At 33.2% G+C, this 23,167-nt stretch overlaps 3 protein-coding genes across 3 annotated transcripts; all 3 read right to left on the reverse strand.

The window, feature by feature from the left end:
- Positions 1–12,527: 12,527 nt before the first annotated feature.
- LOC108819954 (uncharacterized protein At4g04775-like) lies at positions 12,528–13,004 on the reverse strand. Its single transcript, XM_018592959.1, has 2 exons — positions 12,840–13,004; positions 12,528–12,764 (listed from the first exon to the last, which is right to left on the reverse strand). The coding sequence occupies exons 1-2, from the start codon at positions 13,002–13,004 to the stop codon at positions 12,528–12,530; spliced, it is 402 nt and encodes a 133-aa protein (XP_018448461.1).
- A 4,550-nt stretch (positions 13,005–17,554) lies between these two features.
- On the reverse strand, positions 17,555–19,777 carry LOC108819114 (protein HIGH CHLOROPHYLL FLUORESCENCE PHENOTYPE 244, chloroplastic). The gene is made up of 7 exons (XM_018592104.2): positions 19,325–19,777; positions 19,148–19,246; positions 18,865–19,059; positions 18,402–18,494; positions 18,230–18,325; positions 17,999–18,139; positions 17,555–17,898 (listed from the first exon to the last, which is right to left on the reverse strand). Exons 1-7 carry the CDS (start codon positions 19,712–19,714, stop codon positions 17,722–17,724), a joined length of 1,191 nt encoding a protein of 396 aa, XP_018447606.1. The 5' UTR covers positions 19,715–19,777; the 3' UTR covers positions 17,555–17,721.
- A 494-nt stretch (positions 19,778–20,271) lies between these two features.
- On the reverse strand, positions 20,272–22,311 carry LOC108822368 (isocitrate dehydrogenase [NAD] regulatory subunit 1, mitochondrial). Its single transcript, XM_018595421.2, has 3 exons — positions 21,746–22,311; positions 20,853–21,171; positions 20,272–20,760 (listed from the first exon to the last, which is right to left on the reverse strand). Exons 1-3 carry the CDS (start codon positions 22,244–22,246, stop codon positions 20,486–20,488), a joined length of 1,095 nt encoding a protein of 364 aa, XP_018450923.1. The 5' UTR covers positions 22,247–22,311; the 3' UTR covers positions 20,272–20,485.
- Positions 22,312–23,167: the final 856 nt, after the last annotated feature.

Raw genomic sequence — 23,167 nt, forward strand, 5'->3', positions numbered from 1 at the left:
GAAGAAAATAAATGAAAACCTGTTTTCAGACACAAGCCATGGATCTTAAAACAAAGATACGGGTACTTCTGGTCTTTTTAAAGTAGTACATTCAATTGGCTTTGAGTTTGATGGTAACTTTGACCCGTCTTGACCATTTTTATATTATTCTCCAGAATACCCTTAGCTTTTAGTCTCTAATTACGTAACGCCAGTATTTGATTTGGACACTCATTATTACATGATGGTAACGGGTAACGTCAGAAAATAAACGAGGAATTACGTGACTTCTTTTTCTAACAAATGAATTAGTTGTGTGGAAAGTCAAGGTTTAGGGGAGAATAAATTCATCTTTTTTTCAAGGCATAGTGTATAGTTGGTTTGTTCAAACTAAAGACGTAACTGAATGGGATGTTGTTACCAAAACAGATCTTTAGGCTTCAGGTGTGATGCTCACGTTCTCGTTGACTAGACTTTTGTATTTTATTTTATTAGTATAGAATATAGATTACGTCATCTGAATATGTATATATTACTATAGTCGTTAGTATTTATATATAGCTAATGTTCAATAAAAATTTCATTGCACGACTCAACCCGTTCAAGTGCGGAAAAAAACACAGATGGTAAAAGTTGGTTTAGGTATTTGAGATTTGTAAAATCAATAAAATGGGGTATCAGATTGAGAAATAGTTAAAAGAACCCTTATTTTTGTAAATATCTATTTTTATTTTAATTTCAACCACTGAATCAAATAAGATCTAATTTGATAAATAAAACTGGTCTGAGAATTTTAGTTATCTAATTCTTCTCGGATTAACCATCATCGTATAAAGTTTGATAATATATTTTGTCGGTCATTAAAACTCGTGATAAATAAAAAGATAAGTAAGCTTATATAAATAAATTCTAAATATTTAATTTATTCATAGCTTTAAATAACGTTAATTTCATTGTTTTATTATTTTTTACTATTTTTTAATATTCCATTTAAAGTTATATATTTATATATTTGTAAAAATTATAACATAACCAAATTTAGAAAAAGAAACTAAAGAACAACACAAAATGTAAGCCTAAAACCTTTACAATCACAGAGAAAAGTAAAATGTGATAGTAACAATAACTCAATAAGAGTCTGGAGTTGATAGGGATTAAGAATGAAGAGTAACTTATTTCACCTTGCCGAACAAGTAGAGGTCTGAAAAAAGTAGAAATATAAAATCTGAGATAAAACAATCTTTCGAACATAAATAAACGCAATTAAGCACCAATGCAAAGAACCAAGAAAGCAGATCAGTGAAAAAATAATCATCAGAAAACCAAAGTCACCACGAAGCAGAAAGACACATGTTTAAATTACCAGGAACACAACCACCAGGTAAGAGACAAAAAAACACCACACAAATTAAACAAGCACAGACAAGTCGCTCATGCGAGCGACGAACCACAAAGTTCTAAATAAAAGGCACCAAAGCTCCAAGAGACTAATTTTGTACACTTATACCAAGTGAAGCATGGAAATAAGAGAAACAACATAAGGGAAAGAGAACATAAGTCAATCACTGAGAAACCAGAGCCCAAGTTTAAGACCAGAAACAACTTTTAAATCCCATAAAGCATACACAGAGGAAAACATCCAATCATGGAGTGGAAAACAAGTTGAAAGGGAGAGTCACAAGAGACGCGAGCAGCTACGAAAACTATAAGAGATGAGAGAACAAAAAGGGAATGGGAGACAAAAACCGTGGAGCCGTTTTCGAACTATGAAAGAGAATATAGAAATTAAATCACCAAAAAGCAGATCTTGAAAAATAAGGCGAACATGGACTATCGACGGTAACCAACGATGAGGAAGACAACATCAAAGACGACTAACTCTAACCCAAACCAAGAAGATGCAGTCCTTAACATCAGCTGAAATCTAAGAAAGATAAAAAGCAGCCAATAGTGACCGGAACACCCTACAACATCGTGAGAAACAACCACACAACTGAGAGCTCATAAACCTGATCTACAACAAATACCATATAATCTCACAAGAGAAGCAGGTAAGGAAGAATAAGAGCATGGAGGTGAGTCTTTTTCAGTGATGGTAAAAAGCACCGCATATCTAAAGGTAAATGGAATACATAGATGATGACGGATCAAAGTCAAAATATAAGAAAAGGGCAAAAACATCTTAAAAGAATAATATTCAAAAATTGAAAAAAGAATTCAATTTTTATGCTGAAACACGTAAATTTTAGAACTAACTAATGTCTAAATGTAAAATTATTGAAATTTAATATACTTTACATCAGAGACCCAGTTCACCGCTAACAAATAATACAAACCACAACAACATATTACTAAACAAACAAACACCTAATATACTAAATTATCACTTATGACTATATAACACAATTAAATACCAAATAATGTTTTTGACAAATAGAAACGACTATATAATTATATTATCCAGAAAAATTATACTTAACAACAATACAATAATATCCGGAGCTTAGAGAACATCCTCATTAGGGGTTCACACCCCAAACTCTCACATATTTTCAGAAAAAAATATTAAAATAATCATGGATCCCACCTAAACCATGAATCTGTCTTGTAGGAGTGCTTCCTTATGAATCCGTTTATCACTGTTTTGTGGGTTCCATACCACGTGGCGGCATGCGATTGATTCGATTTTTTTTTTAAATCTAACGAAAATAATAATAATAATAATAATAATAATAATAATAATAATCATTTATTTTGTATTGGGAATCGAGTCCACCTATAGTTTCACTAATGAGATGTTCTAACATAGTGGTTTTTTATTAGTAAGTTGATTATGTTAATACTCTGGTTCAAACTGATGCAATGCATGATTTACCTGAAAATCCAAAATAGTAGAGAAGTCATCATATTTAATGGTTTGGCAAATGTCCAAAATTTTGTGATGTTAGGTGGAAAATATAAGAAGACCATGTTGATTCAGAGGTAGTGATATTATGAGAACGTTACTTTGGTCCCCTGCCAAATTTCAATTAGTCAATTTATTGTTACATTTTGGGGAAAGCGTGATGAAGTAAATTTTAAATAGTTTAACTTGAAGTGTATGTAAATGAAAACGTAAAAATAAATAAAAAAAAGATGGAATAAATTTAACAGTACAGAGTAAGACATTGAATTAATGTATTGCGACGTCTCCTTTTCTTGTCCCTTTCACCTTTTTATCTTCCTCACTTTCTTTAGCTTATCAAGTTTAGCACGTTTAAGTTCTAACACCATTTAATTTGCTGATTCTAGAATCTAGCTTACTGAATTGTTTATATTTTTTGTTCTTGTTTGGAGATGACAATATTTTGAATCAAGCTATTCGGCAGCAATAAAGTTTGCTAAGAGGATGTTAGTACGAGTTAAAAAAAAAATTTATTTTTTTTTGGATCAAAGTAGGAGTAAAATTTATTTTAAGAATCTAAACGGTATACTGTATATATTTGAAAGAATTATAGATCACTACAAAAAGTTTGTGACGATTGAAGAATTTTTGTAATGATAATTGCATGGATATTCTACTTATTATCTGACTTATTTAGGTACCGAACGGTACTAACGTTTCAGCTTTTATAGTTGAATGACTGATTTATAAAAAAAAAACTGCTTTTCTCATGGTATCTTAATTGATGATTTGGCTGAAAATACAGGAAAGAAAACATCATACTCAGAGTCCAGACCAACACAAAAAGAAGAAGACGTCAATCAATTGAGTAAGATTTTTGTTTTTCCTTTTCTATATTTATAAAGCACAAAACATCATGAAAGTGGGTCTTTAAGCATATTCCCGGAAATTGTAATCGTTGTTCTGATATTCAACTGGGTGTAATGTGCTCTACACAAATTATGTAAGTTCTGGCCACATTATGTAAATCAATATGCAACTCTCAATCTCATTGTTTACTGTCTACTTTACTTATACTTTATTTAATCGTAGATGCCAGTTATATAGATTAGGCCTTATACATTAGTAACGTGTATACTGTAAGAAAAAATAATACTGTAATAGTATGATACAACTATTTTATTCTTCTGCAATTTAGTGGGTAAAGTTCTGGTCAGTAAGATACATTTAATGTTTTTAATCTGGTGGTCATTAGTGGAAGCTGATTGAACTTAAGGTTTATAGGAAGAATAAACAAAACGCAGGCACAGAATAATTGGGGACGACAGGTCACAGGTAACATGTGCGACACATTTCACTAGTGAAAAGAAGGTTCACTATACACATGCTTTTCATTTCATATTTTCACGTAGTATTCAAATGTGTATATTATAATAGGAAATCGACCAAAAAACACTGAACTTTGCAGAAATTGCCAAAAAAAACCTGTACATATGGGCTAGTCAAACAAAACACAAACTTTTCATTGATTTTAGAATTAATTAACAACTAGATTTTGACCCGTCCTTGAAAGGACGGGTATTATTTTCACTTTTATGAAATATATTATTTATTTGTAATTATTGAATGTATTTATCTTAGTAAAATATTCTTTATAATAAGTTCGACATATAGAGTCTCTCTGATAAACTATGTGTTTTTTTGGCTTTGTTTCATTCTCTCTCTAATAAATATATTTATTTGGCTTGTTGTTAAAATAAATAATTTTAGAATGCAAATATATAATACTTTTATATTGATATTTTATTTAAACAATGTGACATATTTCTATATTAATTAAATATTTACATTGTAATTTAATTGTTTATACAAATAAACATATTTGTGTAGTTTGTTGTTAAAAAAATGATTTTGAATGCAAATGTACAGTACTTTTATATTGATTTTTTTGTTATGTGCAGCCATTATTTTTTGTTCAAATATAAATCATTTTCAAATACTTTCGTTATTTGAATATTTTTCGTTTCCTATAGAGCAGAACAAAATTCATACAGACCCATGGGATTCAATTTGAAACTCACACATAAATTTATATCCAAACATAGCCTAATATTAAAACCAAAAAAAATCTATACCCGAAAAAATTGACCAGTACCTAAATGGGTACCCAAATATTTATTTCTAACGGATTCTGTAAACAAATAAAAAATGTTTTATGTGTTTGGTTAAATTAAGTAAAATATAAAATTTTATTCAGTAATATTTCTAAAATATTAATAATGATCAATATATGAATATCGATTTGTTTCAATAAGTTTTGGAATTGTAATTAATGAATTTAAATTGATTTGAAATGCAGTGGTAAAATCTGTAAATAAAAAAAAATACAAAAAGAAAGTACCTAAAAATAAATATCAAAACCCCAATACCTAACTGATTTTGTAAACTAATAGAAAATATTTTTATGTGTTTGGCTAAATGAAGTTAAATAGAAATTTTTTATTTACTAATATTTTTACAATATTAATAATGATCAATATATGAATACGATTTGTTTAGATAATTTTTGAAATTTTAATTAATTAATTTAAATTGATTTTAAATGCAATGGTAGAATCTATAAATAAAAAAAAACACAAAAATAAGTACTAAAAAGAAATTTCAAAACCCAAAAAAATCTATACCCGAAAGAAACGACTCGTACCTAATTGGGTATCTTAATGTTTATGCCTAACTGATTTTGTAAAAAAAAAATATATATTTTTATGTGTTTGGCTAAAATAAGTAAAATATTTTTTAATAGTAATTTTACATATTAATAATGATCAATATATGGAGACATCAATTTGTTTAGATAAGTTTGGAATTATAATTAATTAATTTAAATTGATTTTAAATGTAGTGGTAAAATCTGTAAATAAAAAAAATACAAAAAGAAAATACCTAATTTTTTATAAATGCAATGACTAAATGTGTAAATAAAAGAAAGTAAATATACTGTTATCCATGTTTCCAAACAATTCTCATTTAATATTGTTATCCATATTTCCAAACAAACATCCTTTTTAAACTGCAATTCATGTCTCCAAACACTCTGATTTTGTACTTCAACTTTAATAATATAGATGTTTTCGTTGACTTGCCAATTTAGCATACCGTCAGCAAATTTAACAGAAAACAAATGACATCGTTAAATGTTGGTGTTAGGTGAAACGACGTCGTTTTGAAATAAGATGAAACGACGTCGTTTTACATGATTTCAAAATAAAATCAAGTCGACCATTGGGTTTGAACCCAGGTTGTTTGGACCAAATGACAATGTGCTTTAAAAACAAATTTAAAAGATCTTAAACAAAATTATCTAAAAAACTATCTAAAAACTATTAACACATTTAATTATATTTAGTACTGATTGAATTAAACAAAATTATCTAAAAACTTAAAAAGATCTTTAAAATTTCTAAAAACTGAAAAATTAATTCCAAAAAAGAAATATTTCATTTTTCGGATTATAAAAAAAATTGAAAAAAAATCGAAAAAAATTCCAAAAAGTTAAAATATTTCAAATCGGAAAACATATAATCAGAAACTATAAAAAATAATTTTTATTATTATTATTATTATTATTTATTTTTATAGTTTCTTATTATATGTTTTCAGATTTGAAAATTTTATCACTTTTTTGAATTTGTTTTCGAATTATTTTATTTTTTCAAATTTTCTTTTAATAATTTGAAAAATGAAAATTTTCTTTTGGCATTTTTAAAAAAAAATAAAATAAAAAAATTATTTTTTATAGATTCTGATTATTTTCAGATTCAAATTTCTTTATAATTTTTTTGTTATTTTTCGTTTTTTTTTATTTATTTTCAATTTTTTTAATCTTAAATGAAAATTTTCTTTTTTTGGAATTTGTTTTTAAAAATGTAAAATTTGGAAGATTTTTGATTTTTAAAAGTAAAAATAAATTTTATTTTTAATTTCAATTTCAAAATTAATTTTATAAAAAATTTCTTTATTTTCAAAATTTTGGAATTATAAAGACCTTTTAATTTTTTGAGAATTTTTTATATTCAAAATTAATACCAAATAAAATTAAACGTGTTTGTTCATACATTGAATGTGCCACTAGTATAGTGGTAAAATACCTTGCCATTTGATTCAAACAACCTGGGTTCGAACTTCGGAGTCTACCTTTTTTTTATTTTCAAATCAAATAAAACGAAACGATGTCGTTTCACTTAACGTGAACAGTTAACGTTGGGTTAACACTGTTTTAACTCTCGTTTAACGGTGTGCTAATTTGGTTAGTCAATCGTAAGTTACTTAATAATCTAAATAAGTCAACGAAAGTTCAGGTTTTTATTGGCGAGACAAGTGTACAGGTTTCTGTTGGCAATTCCTGCAAAGTTCAGTGTTTTTTTGGCCGATTTCCCATATTATAATGCATTTTTGTCAGTATATATTATAATGCATAATCTTAGGTTTAGGACGAACACAAATTTTCACTCATCCAGATTTCAGTGAGGAAATTGTAAATTTTTATATTTATCGTTTTCTAATTGAATTTATTTAAGAATTGTTGGAAAAGACTTTTTCTTTTGCTAGTTTTGGGTGAATGATCTATCTTCTCACAAAAACTATCGTATAGGATCAGATTTCCACAGTAACTATAAAGTCGTGTTAAAATTACCTGTTTTAAAGTTGTAAACTTATTTCTCTACGAATTATAGTTGTAAATTTTTTTTTCTAAATGATATTTCAAAAATTAATTGTCCATAAACTAGACATTTAATTTAATCGGTCTGCTACTAACTAACCAATTTTAAATCAACTAAACCAAATAAAACCATGGTTTTAATTGGTTTACTGTTAACTAACTAATTTTAAACCAATTAAACCAAATAAAACCAATTAATTGGTCTACGAAGTTATTCATCGCCGACTATTGCGGAGGAAGGATAGCGAGTAGTGATCAGGGAAACTAAACAAAATTAAAAAACAGTTTGAGAGACTGAAAAAGAGATTACAGTTGTAGGTGTTGATCGGTGAACTGAGAGAGATGAACACCATGGTGATAAAACTATTTTTTCAAACTTTTTCTGATTAAATCTTTTATTTTAGATGATACAGTTTATAAAAAACAGAATTATGTCTGGTTTAATCGGCTTAAATTAATTATAATAGTAAATTGGTTTTATAATTAAGTTTTGAACTATCGATTGGGGGAGAAATAAATTTACAATTTATAATTTGAGAGAAATATGTTTACAGCTTTATATATATAGAATTTAACATGATTTCATAGTTTGATGAGAATTTGATGCTATATTTCATGGGGAAGTAGATCAGTTCTAGTTGTAATGCCAAAGTTTTTTTTTTTGAACATTATTGTAATGCCATAGTTGAACCAAAATCTAAGTTAATCGAGGCAACCCAAAAAGGGATTGAGCAAACTGCTAAATTCTTGGAATAATTTATTTTGTAATATTTGTACGGCATTTCTGTATTTTCCGAAGGTGTATAATCTTTTTAAGTAAGTATTTAACCGTACATGAATGGTTTAGTGGCTGACAAATTCTTGTGATCTAGTGATATGGGTTTGAAAAAATCTCACTACACTAAACGAATCAAACGCTCAGGTACTCCTGCCCGGAAAAAAAAGAGCTGTGATACTCCTGCCCGAAACTGCCCAGATTTAGAATTAAATAATTCTTTATTTAAATACGAAAATTTATTAAAAAACCACATGGCCAACAGAAACTTGCATAATTACAACCCAACCAAAACCATTTCGCGGACCATCCAGACCCGATCTATGAAATTCGGATATCTTTCTCTATAACTTTCGAAATCTTTGTAAGAATTGGTGTGATTGTAAATATTGGTGAAATTGTACATCGTAATAAATCATCAACAATATTCTGTATATAATACTAAGTTGAACTAAATTTAACTAAATCGCACTTTTAGATTTCAAATGTTTTATTATGTTATTTTTTGGACAGAGTTGTTGTTATTGATATATTTATTGAATTTTGAATTTAAAAAATAGTTTATATAATATAAATAGATTTTGGCCAAACTTAGAAATGTTGTACATATTTAATAAAAGTAGAAATGTTGTAAAAAGTAGAAATGTTGTAAAAGTTGATAAAACTAATCTTCAAATGGCTAGTAAAGTTTATTTGTTAAAATAAAAGTAGAAATGTAGTTAATTTTTTAATGATATATTGAAGTTAAAATATACAAAGATTAGTTTATAGAGAGAAACTAGAGGATTGAAACTAGAGACATTACATTAAGTCAAACATAGTGAAAGTAGATAAAACTACATGCCATAAACTCGAGAAATAAACACCACAACTAATCTTCAATTGGCCAGTTGGCAGCTGTCAAGTGAATTTCATTGCAGAAGTCCCAAACTTCACATTGCCAGAAACAACGATCGCACTTCCACTGTGTTATTGATCCATTATAGGAGACTACAAACACCGGTTCTTCTATTGCGGAGGAGCACCAGCAATCATTTGAGAAGATGGGATTCTTTATTCTTTCAAGTAGTGACATAAACTCTTGAGGTTTCTCGTAACCCCAATGGCCTGAGGGTAGATCAGTCCGGATCATGCAATTCATCCGATGAACAAACTCACGACTAAAGTTAGGATATTTGTGAAACAACCCTCCATCATCTACACTAAACGCTAAGTTCAGCATTCATCTACAAACTTGGCCAACTCCAATCCTCTCTCAGCAGCAAGATGGATTTTCTCTCTTCCTTCATCAAGTAAATGAAGTTGAAAGAACTCATGCATACCTCGTAGGTAGATGGCCTCTGGATTACCGGCTTGGTAGCACCTAAGTCGGAATGTTCTTACAGCATTAATCTCATCAATCCAATCATTAAAGCCAATGAGATTAGCAGATTGGTAGAAGTAGTCGTCTCTGCCTATTTGATTGAACCCGAAGAAAGCAATTCTAGCACTACCGAAGTCCCGGATGTGGTTTGTTGCTACCTTTGAGAGAATCTTATGGAGGATGGAATGAGGGACATATTCCAAGTTGAAGTTCGACATAGAGTACAAAGATGATGAAAAACTTGAGAGATATTCGTTTAATCGAGTAAATGGAAAGATTTACGTGTTATTTATAATAGAGATAAGATTGCATTTACTATCCCACTTAAGGGTGTGATTTGATAGACGGCTTAAGACACGACTTTTCACTGCAAGTACAGGGAATAAGAAGAGAACTGCAACAGTCGTATGTCAAGTTGTAATTTAGTGAAACTAAGTGATTTTTGATTGTCTAAATTTATGAAAATAAGAAAAATTTAGCCTAGTTATATAGAACTATGTAAGAATTAACAAATTTAGATATTCTATTGTTTTATATTTTGCAAAACTCTAAATAGAAGCAGAATCGAAAAATTAATTATACGGAGTGTCGGATTATTTAATGATAACAAACAGTATAAGAAATAATAATTGAAATATTTAGTTTGAGAAAAATCTGTCATTTCATGATTTATGACCTGATTTATGACCATAGCGTCGTGACCCTTGATATTTGCAACGACCAACGCTACACGACTTCTCACGCACGCTTCTGACAGTTTAAGTGAAACTAACTGATATTAATTTTCTAAATTTATGAAACTAAGTAAAATTATATTGAATTTATAGTGTAAATATATGGAACTATGTAAAAATTAAAAAAATTAGGTATTATATTGTTTTATATTTTGAAAATAAATATAATATTATGGATTATTTACTTTTTTTTGTAGGATTATGAATTATTTACTGAGCAAGCAATAAAAGAGATCATAAAAATGGTTGAGAAAAATCCAGTAATTAATGGTATTGATGGACAGAGGAGAGAGTAATTAATCGATTGAAAAAGTCTCTAATAATAATCATTACAGCCGCATTGAAACCAAACGTGAAACGTCACAACACTACACCGTCTAGAATCATCATCACCATTGCATTTAGTTAAACTCCAACTCTGCAAATTCTCTCATTTCATATCATATCCGAGTTCTATCTGAATACTCGTTCTATCTTCTCTTCTCTCATCTCTGAGTGAAATTCTCTCATCTCTACAAACAAGATGACAGACTACTACAATAAGCTTTCCCAGATTTCTGAGGCTTCTTATAACCCCGACGTCAAGGCTTGGCGTTTCAGAGTCAAAGTACACAGGGTCTACCCTCTCTATTCCTCGGTTACCAACAGGGTTATGCCTTTCTATTCCTATGTCCTAGCAGATGAAGATGTAAGTGTTTTTTCATCATCTCTCAAGTTTTTCATCATCTCTCAAGTTTTTCATCATCTTCTCTCAAGTTTTTCATCATCATTTAACTTGATCATTGTACTTTATTTATGTAGGAGTGCAAGATGGAGATGACCGTTTATGGGGATTATGAAAGTTTTAGAGGCCTCGAAAACAAGGAGGGAGAATGGGTGGAAATCTTTCGGGTAGGAGTTGAACGTTCCTGTGTAGGTTTCAATGCAACTAACTCTCGGTTCAGACTAACTGCTTCGCGACTCACACAAGTCCGCATGATCGATCCTCTGAACAATCGGCTTTTCATGGACTTCAAGAACATCCATGCAATCCCTCACATGTCCCACAGGGAACGAAACTATCCCATAGGTATGAATGCTGCTAAAATAAATATATTCACATATAGTCACATATTTAGTTTCAGAAGTGAAACTAAGTGAAACGAACTGATTTAGTTGAGTTACACTTATATGGTAGATACAATTGGAGTGGTCTTCAATACGGAAGCCCGTTTCGATGACCCTACAAGACCAACAATGATTTTAAACATAAGGGACAACATGTAAGTAGAAAGTAACATATGATCCAAGAAAAATTTATTTATATTGTAATTGACACACGTTTTCTTTATTCTGAATAGTGACAGCCAGATTAAATGTGTGGCAACTGGCAAGCAGGTCTATGCCTTCCGGGATGGTCTTGAAAATGTGGAAGGTAGACAGGTGATTGTGGCCCTTAAGATGTCGAAGGTCTGCAAGTGTTGGAGTAAGTGTAGTTTCTGTGGTTAGTTTTGAATATGATAGTGGACTAAAATGTTTACTAAAATCATGTACATTAATACAGATTTATTTGGTCCTCCTGATCTATGGCTTGAGACCGAAGGTGGACTTTCAGACTTCAGGTTCAATCCGCGTTTGACCGAGGTTGAGGACTTCAGGCAGTCTCTACTAAACAGCGACCCTTATGTTCAAAAATATGGGATTGAAGGTCTTGTGTAAATCGTGTTGTTCTCACTGTTATGGTCTTGTGAAAATCTCGATGTTTCAACTTGTTTAACTTAATCTCACTTGTTTGAACTTTTGGTTTCACTCAATCTCACTTGTTTCAACTTTAGGTTTCACTTAATCCCTTGTTCCAACTTCTGGCTTAACTTAATCCTCTGTTCGACTTTTTCATATAAATAGGTCAGATATTGTGTTAGTTTCACTTTCTCAATTGTCTAACATACTAAAAATAATGAATTAGACACTTTTTCGATAGATCAAACAACATGGTTGTTCAACTTCGCATAACTTAAAAAAACATAGCTTAGCAATAACAGACTCGCAATAACAGTTAGTTCTAGGAATTGGAATTCTCTTAGGAATTTCAATTACTTTTTGTACATCATAATTCCTAGAACTAAAACGATGGTAAGAAGAACACAACCTCCTGATATCTTTATCATGGGCATCTTTTTGGGACCTTCGCGGATATCTCCTTCGTTCCTTATTATTGCTTTGAGACTCTGAACTTCTTCTTCGAGTATTCGAACTTGGTAGTCCAGCTGCTGTATCTCATCGGTGAAGGCTTCGTCAACCCATTTGAAGACATGATTGTCGTTCTCGAGCTACATGATTTTTTTTTTCAAAACGAGTTAGCGTGATTCATAAGCGTTCCATATGTAAACAACAAACGGATGTACCCTCTGTGAAGCCGCAAAGAGACACTGATAATACCGGCGATATGGGTTTGGATTGCTTTTGGAGATGAGCTCGGTGACGCCCACCCCGCACCAACACCCACTAGGTATCCCCGGAGTTCGTACCCGTCTCCGACCACCGGTCGTGGATGATGAAGCGGCGGACATCTAGGTTTTTGGGAGGGGAGGGAATGAGGTCGAGGAGAGAGATTTAGGGAAGAGAGAGAAAATGAAGATAGCAAATGGGGAAAACCTAAAAAATGGGTGTTTAATACTTCGATTGAACGATTCTAGGGTTTTAGTAAATTGGGAAGAGGGAAATTAGAAATTCGAAAAGCTGAGCGGGAAAATTAATCCCAGGGTTTTTTCTGTTGTAAGTTTCACCAAGTACTCAGTTTTATAGAAAGCGTCAAAGTTGCACTTTTTATTTATCTTAGTTATACTCTACTTAAATTAATTATTTTGTGGTTACACCAATGCAATTATGTTTCCTAAGTTCATTTCCCATACGATCACGTACATATAAACTTGATTTCGTGCCATAGAGTTATCAAATCTAACTCAGTCAGTTTCAGCGATAAAGCTATGACAACACATTGTATTTCCTATACAATTGCAACGAGCAATGAGATGGAATTTTAATAATTTTAATAATTCTTATTAAATCATAATTAACATAACACTACTAATAAACTAAAAGCGTACTACTTCCATGACTTATAAAATTAAATTAAAAACTTTAGAGTTTACAATCATGTTATTCAGTTTACATAACGTAGTTATACCAGTTTCACTTAGTTATACAACACACAAATAAAATTTATTTCACCTCACAACGTTCCCATATGATAAAAACACCAAAACCGAAAGTGAAAGGCAAACATCAAAACAGAAAGTGAAAGGCTTAGAACTTAATTTAGACCACTTCATACATCAAAACTGAAACCGAAAGGTTTACAACATACTCTTCTTCTGTTTCTTGTGGGGATGTTCATCGTCCTCCAAACCTGTTCCCACATTTTCTTCTTCTCCATATCCACTCTCACGCTCACAATAGTTCCTACTACAACAGCGCTCTCCAACTCTCGACAGTTGCTCGGTTATTTGAACTATTTGTAATTCTTCGATGTCCTCCACATGCAAAATACTTCTCCTTTCTTCTCTATCCACTGATGTTAGATAAACAAACACATCTTCATCATCCAAAATATACGATTGCCTCTTAGGTTCCACTACCAATGGAATGTAACCCAAATTGAGCCTCTTCGTAAACGGATCTATTCCGATCTTTCTGCATATCCTCTCTTTCAACAACGAATAAGTGATCTCCTCCAACGATGATGTATTAAAGGATATAGCATACAAACGAGCATCGGTTGGAATCCATTCATAATCATCTCCATCCTTAGAATAATGTCCATCATAATCAAAGTGTATGTTCGTCGAAATGGACACATTGTCTGCAATAAAAACATTTAACCACTTAAAGTTATACTTGTTTTTTCAGTTACACCATTCACGTTATACTTGGTTACACAGTTACACCATCAAAGTTATACTTCGTTATACTTGGTTATACCATGTCACAGAGTTGTGTCAGTAACCAAATACTGATAAGCAAGCAAGCACCTCTAATCTTCGATTGAATCATCATAATACCGTCACATTCAATCATTCCTTTCCGATCCTCGATTAGTTCATGAAACCCAAATGAATAAGAATTTTTCAATTAAAACTATAAATTTGGAGTCGAGTCTTCAATTCAAAACCAAATTGTTATCAGCTTTGATTCCCGACATTCAATTATGAGTTCGTCTATGGTGAGATACATACCCTGTATAACGGAATTAATAGTTCGATGCTCCAGCATCCAAGCGACGAGATCGAGTTCGATTGGGAGGAAGAACAAAGAGGGAGGGAATGATCGGAGTGATCGAGTCGAATCCGAGTCGACTCGGGAGGGGCGAGTGGAGGAGGAATGATCGGAGGAGATGGAATAGAGTGGATCGATTTTCCACATTCGATTAATTTATTCATTAAATTGGTCGGGGGTATTTTAGATATTAACCATATTCTTCAAGAGTATGAAAACAGATAAGAGTATAGCAAATCACATGAGAGTATGGTAGATCACTTTTTGCCTCATTAAGAGTATCTGAGCACTTGAATCACACTAAACATGTGTGTTCACGTGAATATAAAGCTGTGTTATCTAGACAAAAAGTTGTCTGTTGACTACACCTGTGTTTGAAGAATTAGTCTGAATCTTTTTATAGACTATGGATGCTCCTTGATTAAAAAAATCTAGTATTTGTCTTGTATTTCAACAAACTTCAGTGTACTATGATTTTGTGGTGTTACTTTTTGAATATAGACCTTTAAAAGGAAAAAGAGGATGTGAATCACAAGGCAAATGTTTCTGTGGATGTGAATATCTTGGATGGCTTGTGACATTGCAAGAAAAGCCCTCTCCTTCTAGATATGCCAATAGTGGACAATATGTTTCTAGGTGGTTCTTTTTGAGAAAGATGGCTATAGGTAGGTAACTTTTACTTGTGTAATAACAATATATTTTTATTGTAAATATATCGTATTTAATACGTACAGAAATATGAAGTGGCTAAAGTATTTTAGTAGTTTTATAGTTTTCATATTATTTTTCAAAGAAATCGTGCATCTGAGACTAAGGTATAGAAACCATATGCTTAAATTACTGCCCAAATCGCATACATTTCTAATTCCAGACAGTATCAAGTTGCTTATTGCAGATATTTTTCAAAAAAATATACACTTTTACTGCACGTGTTTCTCTGTTATTAGCTAGTATTCCTTTCTAGTTTAAATATAATTATTTATTTAAACAAAACTAAAACTATTAATATTAAGCTGATCAGATATTCTAAGAGAGTTTCTTACCGTTAGTGCTGCTAACTATAAAGAGTTTATTTCTCAAAAAATGAAAACTATACCAAGTTAATTTTAGCCAATTAAACTATACAGGTGTTTTTTTCAACAAGCAAAAAAACTATACAGGTGTTCAGTAATAACTAGAAAAGAATGTGTATACTGTAATTTGTAAGTAATATAAACAGAAAATTGCCATTTGTCTAGTATTGGTGTCACCCTCGTGGTAGGCCAGAACAGTTAGAGAAGAAACATGAGGTGAGTTTCATTGATCAATGAAAAGATTATAGAGAAGATATAGACAAGACAAGACGTTGTAGCCCAATGGTTAGGACGGGTCTCCGTCTGCACCCAGGTAGGGGGTTCGATCCACGCCGGAGGGAACTACCTTGCAACGCTCTTGTCACCCACACGGATATGGGCCATGCTTTCGGCCCATTTGAAAAACTGGGAGGGGCGTCTATCCGTGGGCATTCCTTCCCCTTGGGGATTAGTCTGGGCCTTCTGGGCCTGGGATACCCCCAGGTTAAACAAAAAAAAAAAAAAAAAAAAAATATAGACAAGATATTTCAACCACAGATAATAAATGATCTCGTTCAAGTTATAGGTACTCGAGTAACAAAAGAGGCTTAACCATGTCCACCCATATAAGTTTCTCAAGGTGAGAATATAAACAAACATTTTATATTTTAATCCTATTTGATTTTTTTCTTTAATTTTTTATACAAAAATAGATTAACTAGATGAAGACACCTATCGGGAAGAGTATGATATCTCATGAGTTCCCAAATGAGATATTATTATTTTTGATGAGAACCCTATGAAAACCTTTGGTTGAAGATGCTTTTAGACTGACATTTATTCATTATTTACCATTCCTTTTGAAAATAGACATATAGTTATCTCACTTACCTTTTGAAAATAGACATATAGTTATCTCACTTAGCCACTTTAGCCAAAATAAGAACCAATGAACTAGGAGTAAGTCTGGACATTTTGTCTGATATCCGAATTCGTATCTGAATCCGATCCGAAAAACTCGGACAAAAATCTGAACAATAGCAAAATACCCGAACAAGTATTGAATTAGAAGATATTGTATATCTGAATTCAAACGGGTAATATCTGAATCCGAGTGGTTATCCAAAGATAACCGAATATATATATATATATATTTCTAATTTACTTCTCTTATTTTATTTAAAATATTTATATTAATGCTATACATGTTTTAAGATCATATAATATACTTATGATTATGGACAAAATAATTTGATGCTTACTTAAAATGTATTTAAATTTTTGTTTCATGAATTAACAAAAGTTACTTCCAAAATTTTATAAATAATCAAATTAGTGTATTTTTATTTTTAAAATGTTATTTTTAAATTATTAATCATTCAATCTATTAAAAAATAAAAAGTTAGTTAAGTGAAAGTTATATTTATAAACATAAGAAACTTGAGAAATGAAAAATTTAATTCATTTTTTCAAAATCTTAATATCCAAAGCCGATCCGAAATAACCGAACCCGAACGAAAATATTCGAATCCGACCAGAATTACATAAATACTTGAACAGATTCTATGTTCATATATTGAAATACCCAAAATCTAAAATACTCGATCCGAATCCGAACGGGTATCTAAATGCCCACCCCTAACCAGGAGACTTGAAAATGAAGAAAAGTTTACAACCCTGACTTGTAACAAAAGCTAAACAATAACACACGTACACAGATGATGGTTCACAAGAAAAAAAAAATCTCATTTTCTTTTTCACCTGCTGGTTTCACCTCAAGGCAACAAAGAATATGTATGGTAAGCTACATTTATATTACAATAATTCTCTTTAATTACAAAAAGTACAATAACCCATTGTTGAATAAGAAACAAACCGATAAAAGCTCAGTGACACATTATGGACGCAAATGCAGTTTTTAATAGCGTTGAATCTTATTAAGACACTACAAGGTCAGAACTTAGAAGTAGATGTCTGATTGCTTGGATTGTGCCTTAAGATCCTTTAGTTTCTTCAGTATGTTGCTGAAGTAATCTTGCAAGTACTTCTCTAGAGTCACCAAATCCTTTTGATCCACACCTAGTAGACTATTAGTCTCAGTCATCGGAACAGAGAAGACCGTGTCACTCGAGAGGACCTAAGCAAACATAAACGTTAAAAAGCATGATTGTTCAGTTGAACTGAAAACTAGTAAGAAAGAAAAGCATCATTTTATCGAGTGACGAAGCCAGGTTTACCTCTGTGAAGGCCAATCTATCTGCAACATCGTTTGTCCACTGAAAAAACCTAGTTAACTGACGTGTGACTCTCAATACAGAAACTGGAACCGTTGTGACATTCGCATCTTGCCCAGCAAGTCTCTCACATAATGTTATTACCTGACATATTAGTTTATGCTTTCAGCAACATTCCTCTATGTCCATTTCATCACACAATCAGTAGTACTAATATAATAACTTGGGGCTTACTTCTTGAGTAGTCCATGCACGAGGGCCAGCGAACGTTAGAAGCTTTCCGTTGACTTTCTCGTTGCGTAAAGCAATAAGTGTCAGCCTAGCAATATCCTGTTATAGCCCCACGAGGAACATGTTACATCATCTACACGAAGGAAAAGAACTACATCTACATTGTTTAAATCACCTGCGTGTCCATGTAAGCCACACGCGTTGGTGCATCTGTTCCCCACACCGATTTTTCCTCCAGAATGGGGACTGCATATTGACCGATGAGACCCTTCATAGATCAGGCAAGAATTAGTGTTGTGAACAAACGTGAATCAATTACAAAAAAAAAGCAAGAACACTTAGAGAGAAACACATTGAGGTAAGTACCCATTTCAGGATTTGTATAATTAACTATGTGAACGAATAATTTATTACATCACTTAAATCCATATTTATACAATACAACCAAAACCTAATATTCTTTTTTCTAAAACAACATTGTCTACTAAAGACACTTTTCCTAGTCCTAAACGATATACCGTACTAAAAAAAACTTTTCATAAACCAACAAATGTGTACTCAATCTCTCATAATGCAACACAAGTGAGTCAAGGATAGCTAAATGCATTGAAAAAGTTAAAGGAGATGAGGGCATTTACTTGCATGAAACCGCATAACCGGATTGTAATGTGGTTTAAACCGGATTCCTGAAGGAACTTCTCGGTACAATACTTAATCTCCATGAGAGGAACCTCGGGGTGCTTATCGCAATTATGGATTGAGTAGAAGACGTACTTCTGAATCCCCATAGCCTTTGCACATTGTATAAGAGCCACTTTCCCTTCCCAATCTACCTAAACCGAACACAAACCAGCAAAAGACATGAGATTGAGACTATAACTCTTTGTCTTAGAACACACAAACAAAACATTGAAAGCTTACTGTCTTGATGGGTTCTTCAGGACGTCCCGTGGCACAATCTATTACAGTATGGACCCCGACCAAAGTTGCCGGAATTGACTCCGGTTTACTAAGATCCGCCTGGTCCAAAACAAAACCCGGTTTAGTTTTTTTTTTTTTTGGTACAAAAACAAAAGACTTGCAATGTGAATTACGTACGTTGACGACGGTGGCGCCCCAATCACGGAGGAAGTCGGCGGGAGCTGGTCTTGGTCGGACCAAGCACCTGACATCATACCCTTCGTCTAAAGCTCGTCGGACGATTTGTCTTCCCAAGGTTCCGGTGGCTCCGACGACCAAGATGCTCGTGGGTCGGACTGGAGTCCCCGGAGCAAGGTTAACCGCTGCAGCACTGCATGTAACCGGGACTACCGATGATGGTTTCCGGTTAAAGGATGAGGAAGATGGGAGGGTCGGAATTGAGTTGTCCGGTGAGAGAGATCGCCGCCAGGAGAGGCTTGAGGAGGAAGCGACGGAGGAGGAAGAGGAGTTATGGTGGTTGAGAGTGCCACGTGTAACGAGCTGAGCGGGGAGTCTGAGAGAAGCCATCGTGAAGTGGAGAGAAGAGACAGAGGGAGAGAGATAGAGAGAACTCAGTTGATGTGAGTTTGGCCACGTCAACTTTTCTTGAAACTGGATTGGGTTTCGTTTGTTGCCACCAAATTTTAATAAAATTAGTTATTTTTGACCGAAAAAATAAAATAAAATAAAAACAAAGAAATTTGTTTTTTTTTAATTATTTACGAAAGTAATTTTTATTTTTATATTTCTAAAAACCATTTTATTTAATTAATTTTTAAAATTATTAAAAATTAGAAAATCTTGAGCTTTTATTTCATGAACAATGTCATTTTTAAGAACAAAAAAGCATGTCCAATATTTTAAGCTTCAATATCATAACGAATATTAGCAAGGTAGATTAGATGTTTGTAAAAGAATAACAAAGCGTTTAGAATTAAAGTGACCTTTTTGAGATAAGGGTGCAAATAGAAAGTTATGACTGACTCCTTGTGCAAAGTTTCAATAGTGACGATTATGCTTTGAAAAGAAGTAAAGAACTGAAAACTAAACAGGTTTGGAGATTCGGCACTAAGATATCACCAAGCTTTCATTCAAGCTGAATTATATTTGGGAACAGGAAAATTTGATTGAAAGTTTTCAGACGATTTACGTCTAAAAGAATGTATGAAACTCAGAGGTACAAAACCAGACACCGTGGATCATATACCATATACTTTTTGTCAACATAAAATCTGTAGCAGAAACTTGATGATTTATCCAGAGAGTGAGAGGGAGAGGGATTAAGTGTTTTGTCACAAGTCACTCCAGCCTCGCAATGACAGCGTCAACGACCTGTTGAGTAGTGCTTTGTCCACCAAGATCTTTAGTCCGGCACTTTCCTTCAGAGATCACTCTCTTCACTGCTGTTTCGAGCCGGTCAGCAAACGAAGGAAACTGAAGGTGTCTAAGCATCATGGCTGATGAGAGAAGCAACGCCACTGGGTTTGCTTTGTTTTCCCTCACTATCGAGTCTTTCCCGACGTTTCCTGCTGATGCTCCTTGCTCAAACACCGCATGGTCAGCCCCAACGTTTCCTGTTCATAGCATTTAAGTTTCAGAACTGTTCCAATACTGTGTATGTCGAGAGGGTAATTGAGATTATTATTATTGAAAATGGTAATATTACCTCCAGGCATGACTCCGGTGCCTCCAGCAATACCAGCAGCAGTGTTTGCAACCAAATTACCATAGAGATTGGGTGTTACCATGACATCGAATTGCTCAGGTTTGGCCACAAGTTGCATGCAACAGTTATCAACAATAATCTCATTGTAGGTGATCCCTGGATACTTTTTAGCAACCTCTCGACAAGACTCCAAGAACAAACCATCAGCAAGCTTCATAATATTAGCCTTGTGCACAGCCGTCACTTTCTTCCTGTTGTTCAGGTATGCATACTCAAAAGCATACTTCGCTATACGCTCCGAACAAAACTTCGTGATCACCTATAACACAGACCAGCAATCATAATAACATTAACATTAGATCCAACAAATAACCCATAACTCCATATCCAGCTAAGATATCACCCTACACCATTCTTCATAAGCTAAGATTCCATAATCACAACACTAAAACCCATATCATAAAGGCAGAAAGATCCAAACTTTATATGACCCTAAGACTCTCGACGACATCCTAAGCTAAGATTCCATAGATCCAAGCCTTTGCTTCCAAGTCACACTAATAAACCCATAACATAAAAGGCATAAAGATCAAAACTTTCTATGACCTCAACACTCTCCACGACATCCTAAGCTAACATTCCATAGATTCAAGGCTTTGCTTCCACGTCACACTAAAACCCATAACATAAAAGACATAAAGATCAAAACTTTATACAAACTCAACACTCTCGACGACATCCTAAGCTAAGATTCCATAGATCCAAGCCTTTGCTTCCAAGTCACACTATAAACCCATAACATAAAAGACATAAAGATCAAAACTTTCTATGACCTTTCACAAATTCAAATCAGGGCAGCTTCAAAAATCGAAACTTTTCGTGACCAAACCAACCTTAAGACTCTCAACAACACCAGGAACAACCTCATGCTCAAGCCCAGCATACTCTCCCTCAGTATTCTCCCTAATCACCACGATATCCACGTTCTCGTGCCTCGTCGGCAGCCCGGGCAGGTTGAAGCAGTTCACGAGCGACGCGAAGAGGTCGAGCTCCTTCCTCAGCTGCACGTTCAGCGAGCTCACCCCTCCTCCCACTGGCGTCTTCAGCCCTCCCTTCAGGCACACCTTGTTCTTCCTTATCGACTCCATCACCTCCGCTGGGACCCGGCTCATCTCCCCCTGCACGTCGTACTTCTCGAAGTAGACAGGCGCGTGCATCGCTTCCATCACCTGCTCGACGGCGTTCGTCACGAGTGGGCCGATCCCGTCTCCTGGGATTAGTGTCACGGCGCGTGGGGCTCCGTCGCCGGGTCGGGGCATGTAGGTCACGGATCGGGTCTGGGTTCTTGACCCGTTGGAGAGGTTTTTGAGGAGGGTTAGTGATCGGCGAGACATGTTTTCGGTTGAATCTGGGAAAATTTTGATCGGAAGGGAAGACGATGGATTGGCCTTTGGGAAATGGAGGCAGACGACAAGTGTTTTACAGTATTTATATTATTTAAGATATTTGCACAATTGCCCCCTAAAATCTTTTAACCTTATAATTATATTGCCATAATAAATTTGATACTTTCTTATCTCAGCATATGGCAAAATTAGGGCTGGGAAAAAAGATCGAACCCGAAGAACCGAACCGAAATCGATCCGAAAAAATAGTACCAAATCCGAACTGAAATTGATAAAAAATCCGAACGGGTTCAAATTTTTGGTATTTAAAGAACCGAACCCGAACCTGATCCGAACCGAAATATTTTGGGTATCCGAATGTATCCGAAATAGATTAATATACCTATATATATTAACTAATTTTAGATTTAATGTATATTAAAAGGCATCCAAAAAATATATTATACTTTTAAATTGTCCAAAATACTTGAAAAATAAATATAAATAATCAAAAGTACATATCTAAATAGTTAAAGTATACTCAAAACACCAATAGTATTTAAAATATATATTGATTTTCATTCCAAATATTCAAATTAAATCAATTTATATGTTAAGTTTTGGTATTTTGACACATGTTATTCAAATTTATATGTAATATATTATTTTGTTTATAGATTTTGTGAAGTTTAAAGTATATAATGAATTTTAAAATTTTATAAATAATTTAAATGGGTTATCCGAATCTGAACCGAACCCGCAAGGATCCGAACCGAACCCGAACCAAAATTTAGAAATACCCGAATGGGACTGAAATCTTTGACCCCGAAAATTCGAAACCCGAATAGACCCGAACCGAACCCGAATGGATACCCGAACGCCCACCCCTAGGCAAAATCATCATTTCAGATATTTATGCAGATTCTCCCA

Source organism: Raphanus sativus, chromosome 8 (assembly GCF_000801105.2).
Source record: "Raphanus sativus cultivar WK10039 chromosome 8, ASM80110v3, whole genome shotgun sequence".
Lineage (NCBI taxonomy): Eukaryota > Viridiplantae > Streptophyta > Magnoliopsida > Brassicales > Brassicaceae > Raphanus > Raphanus sativus.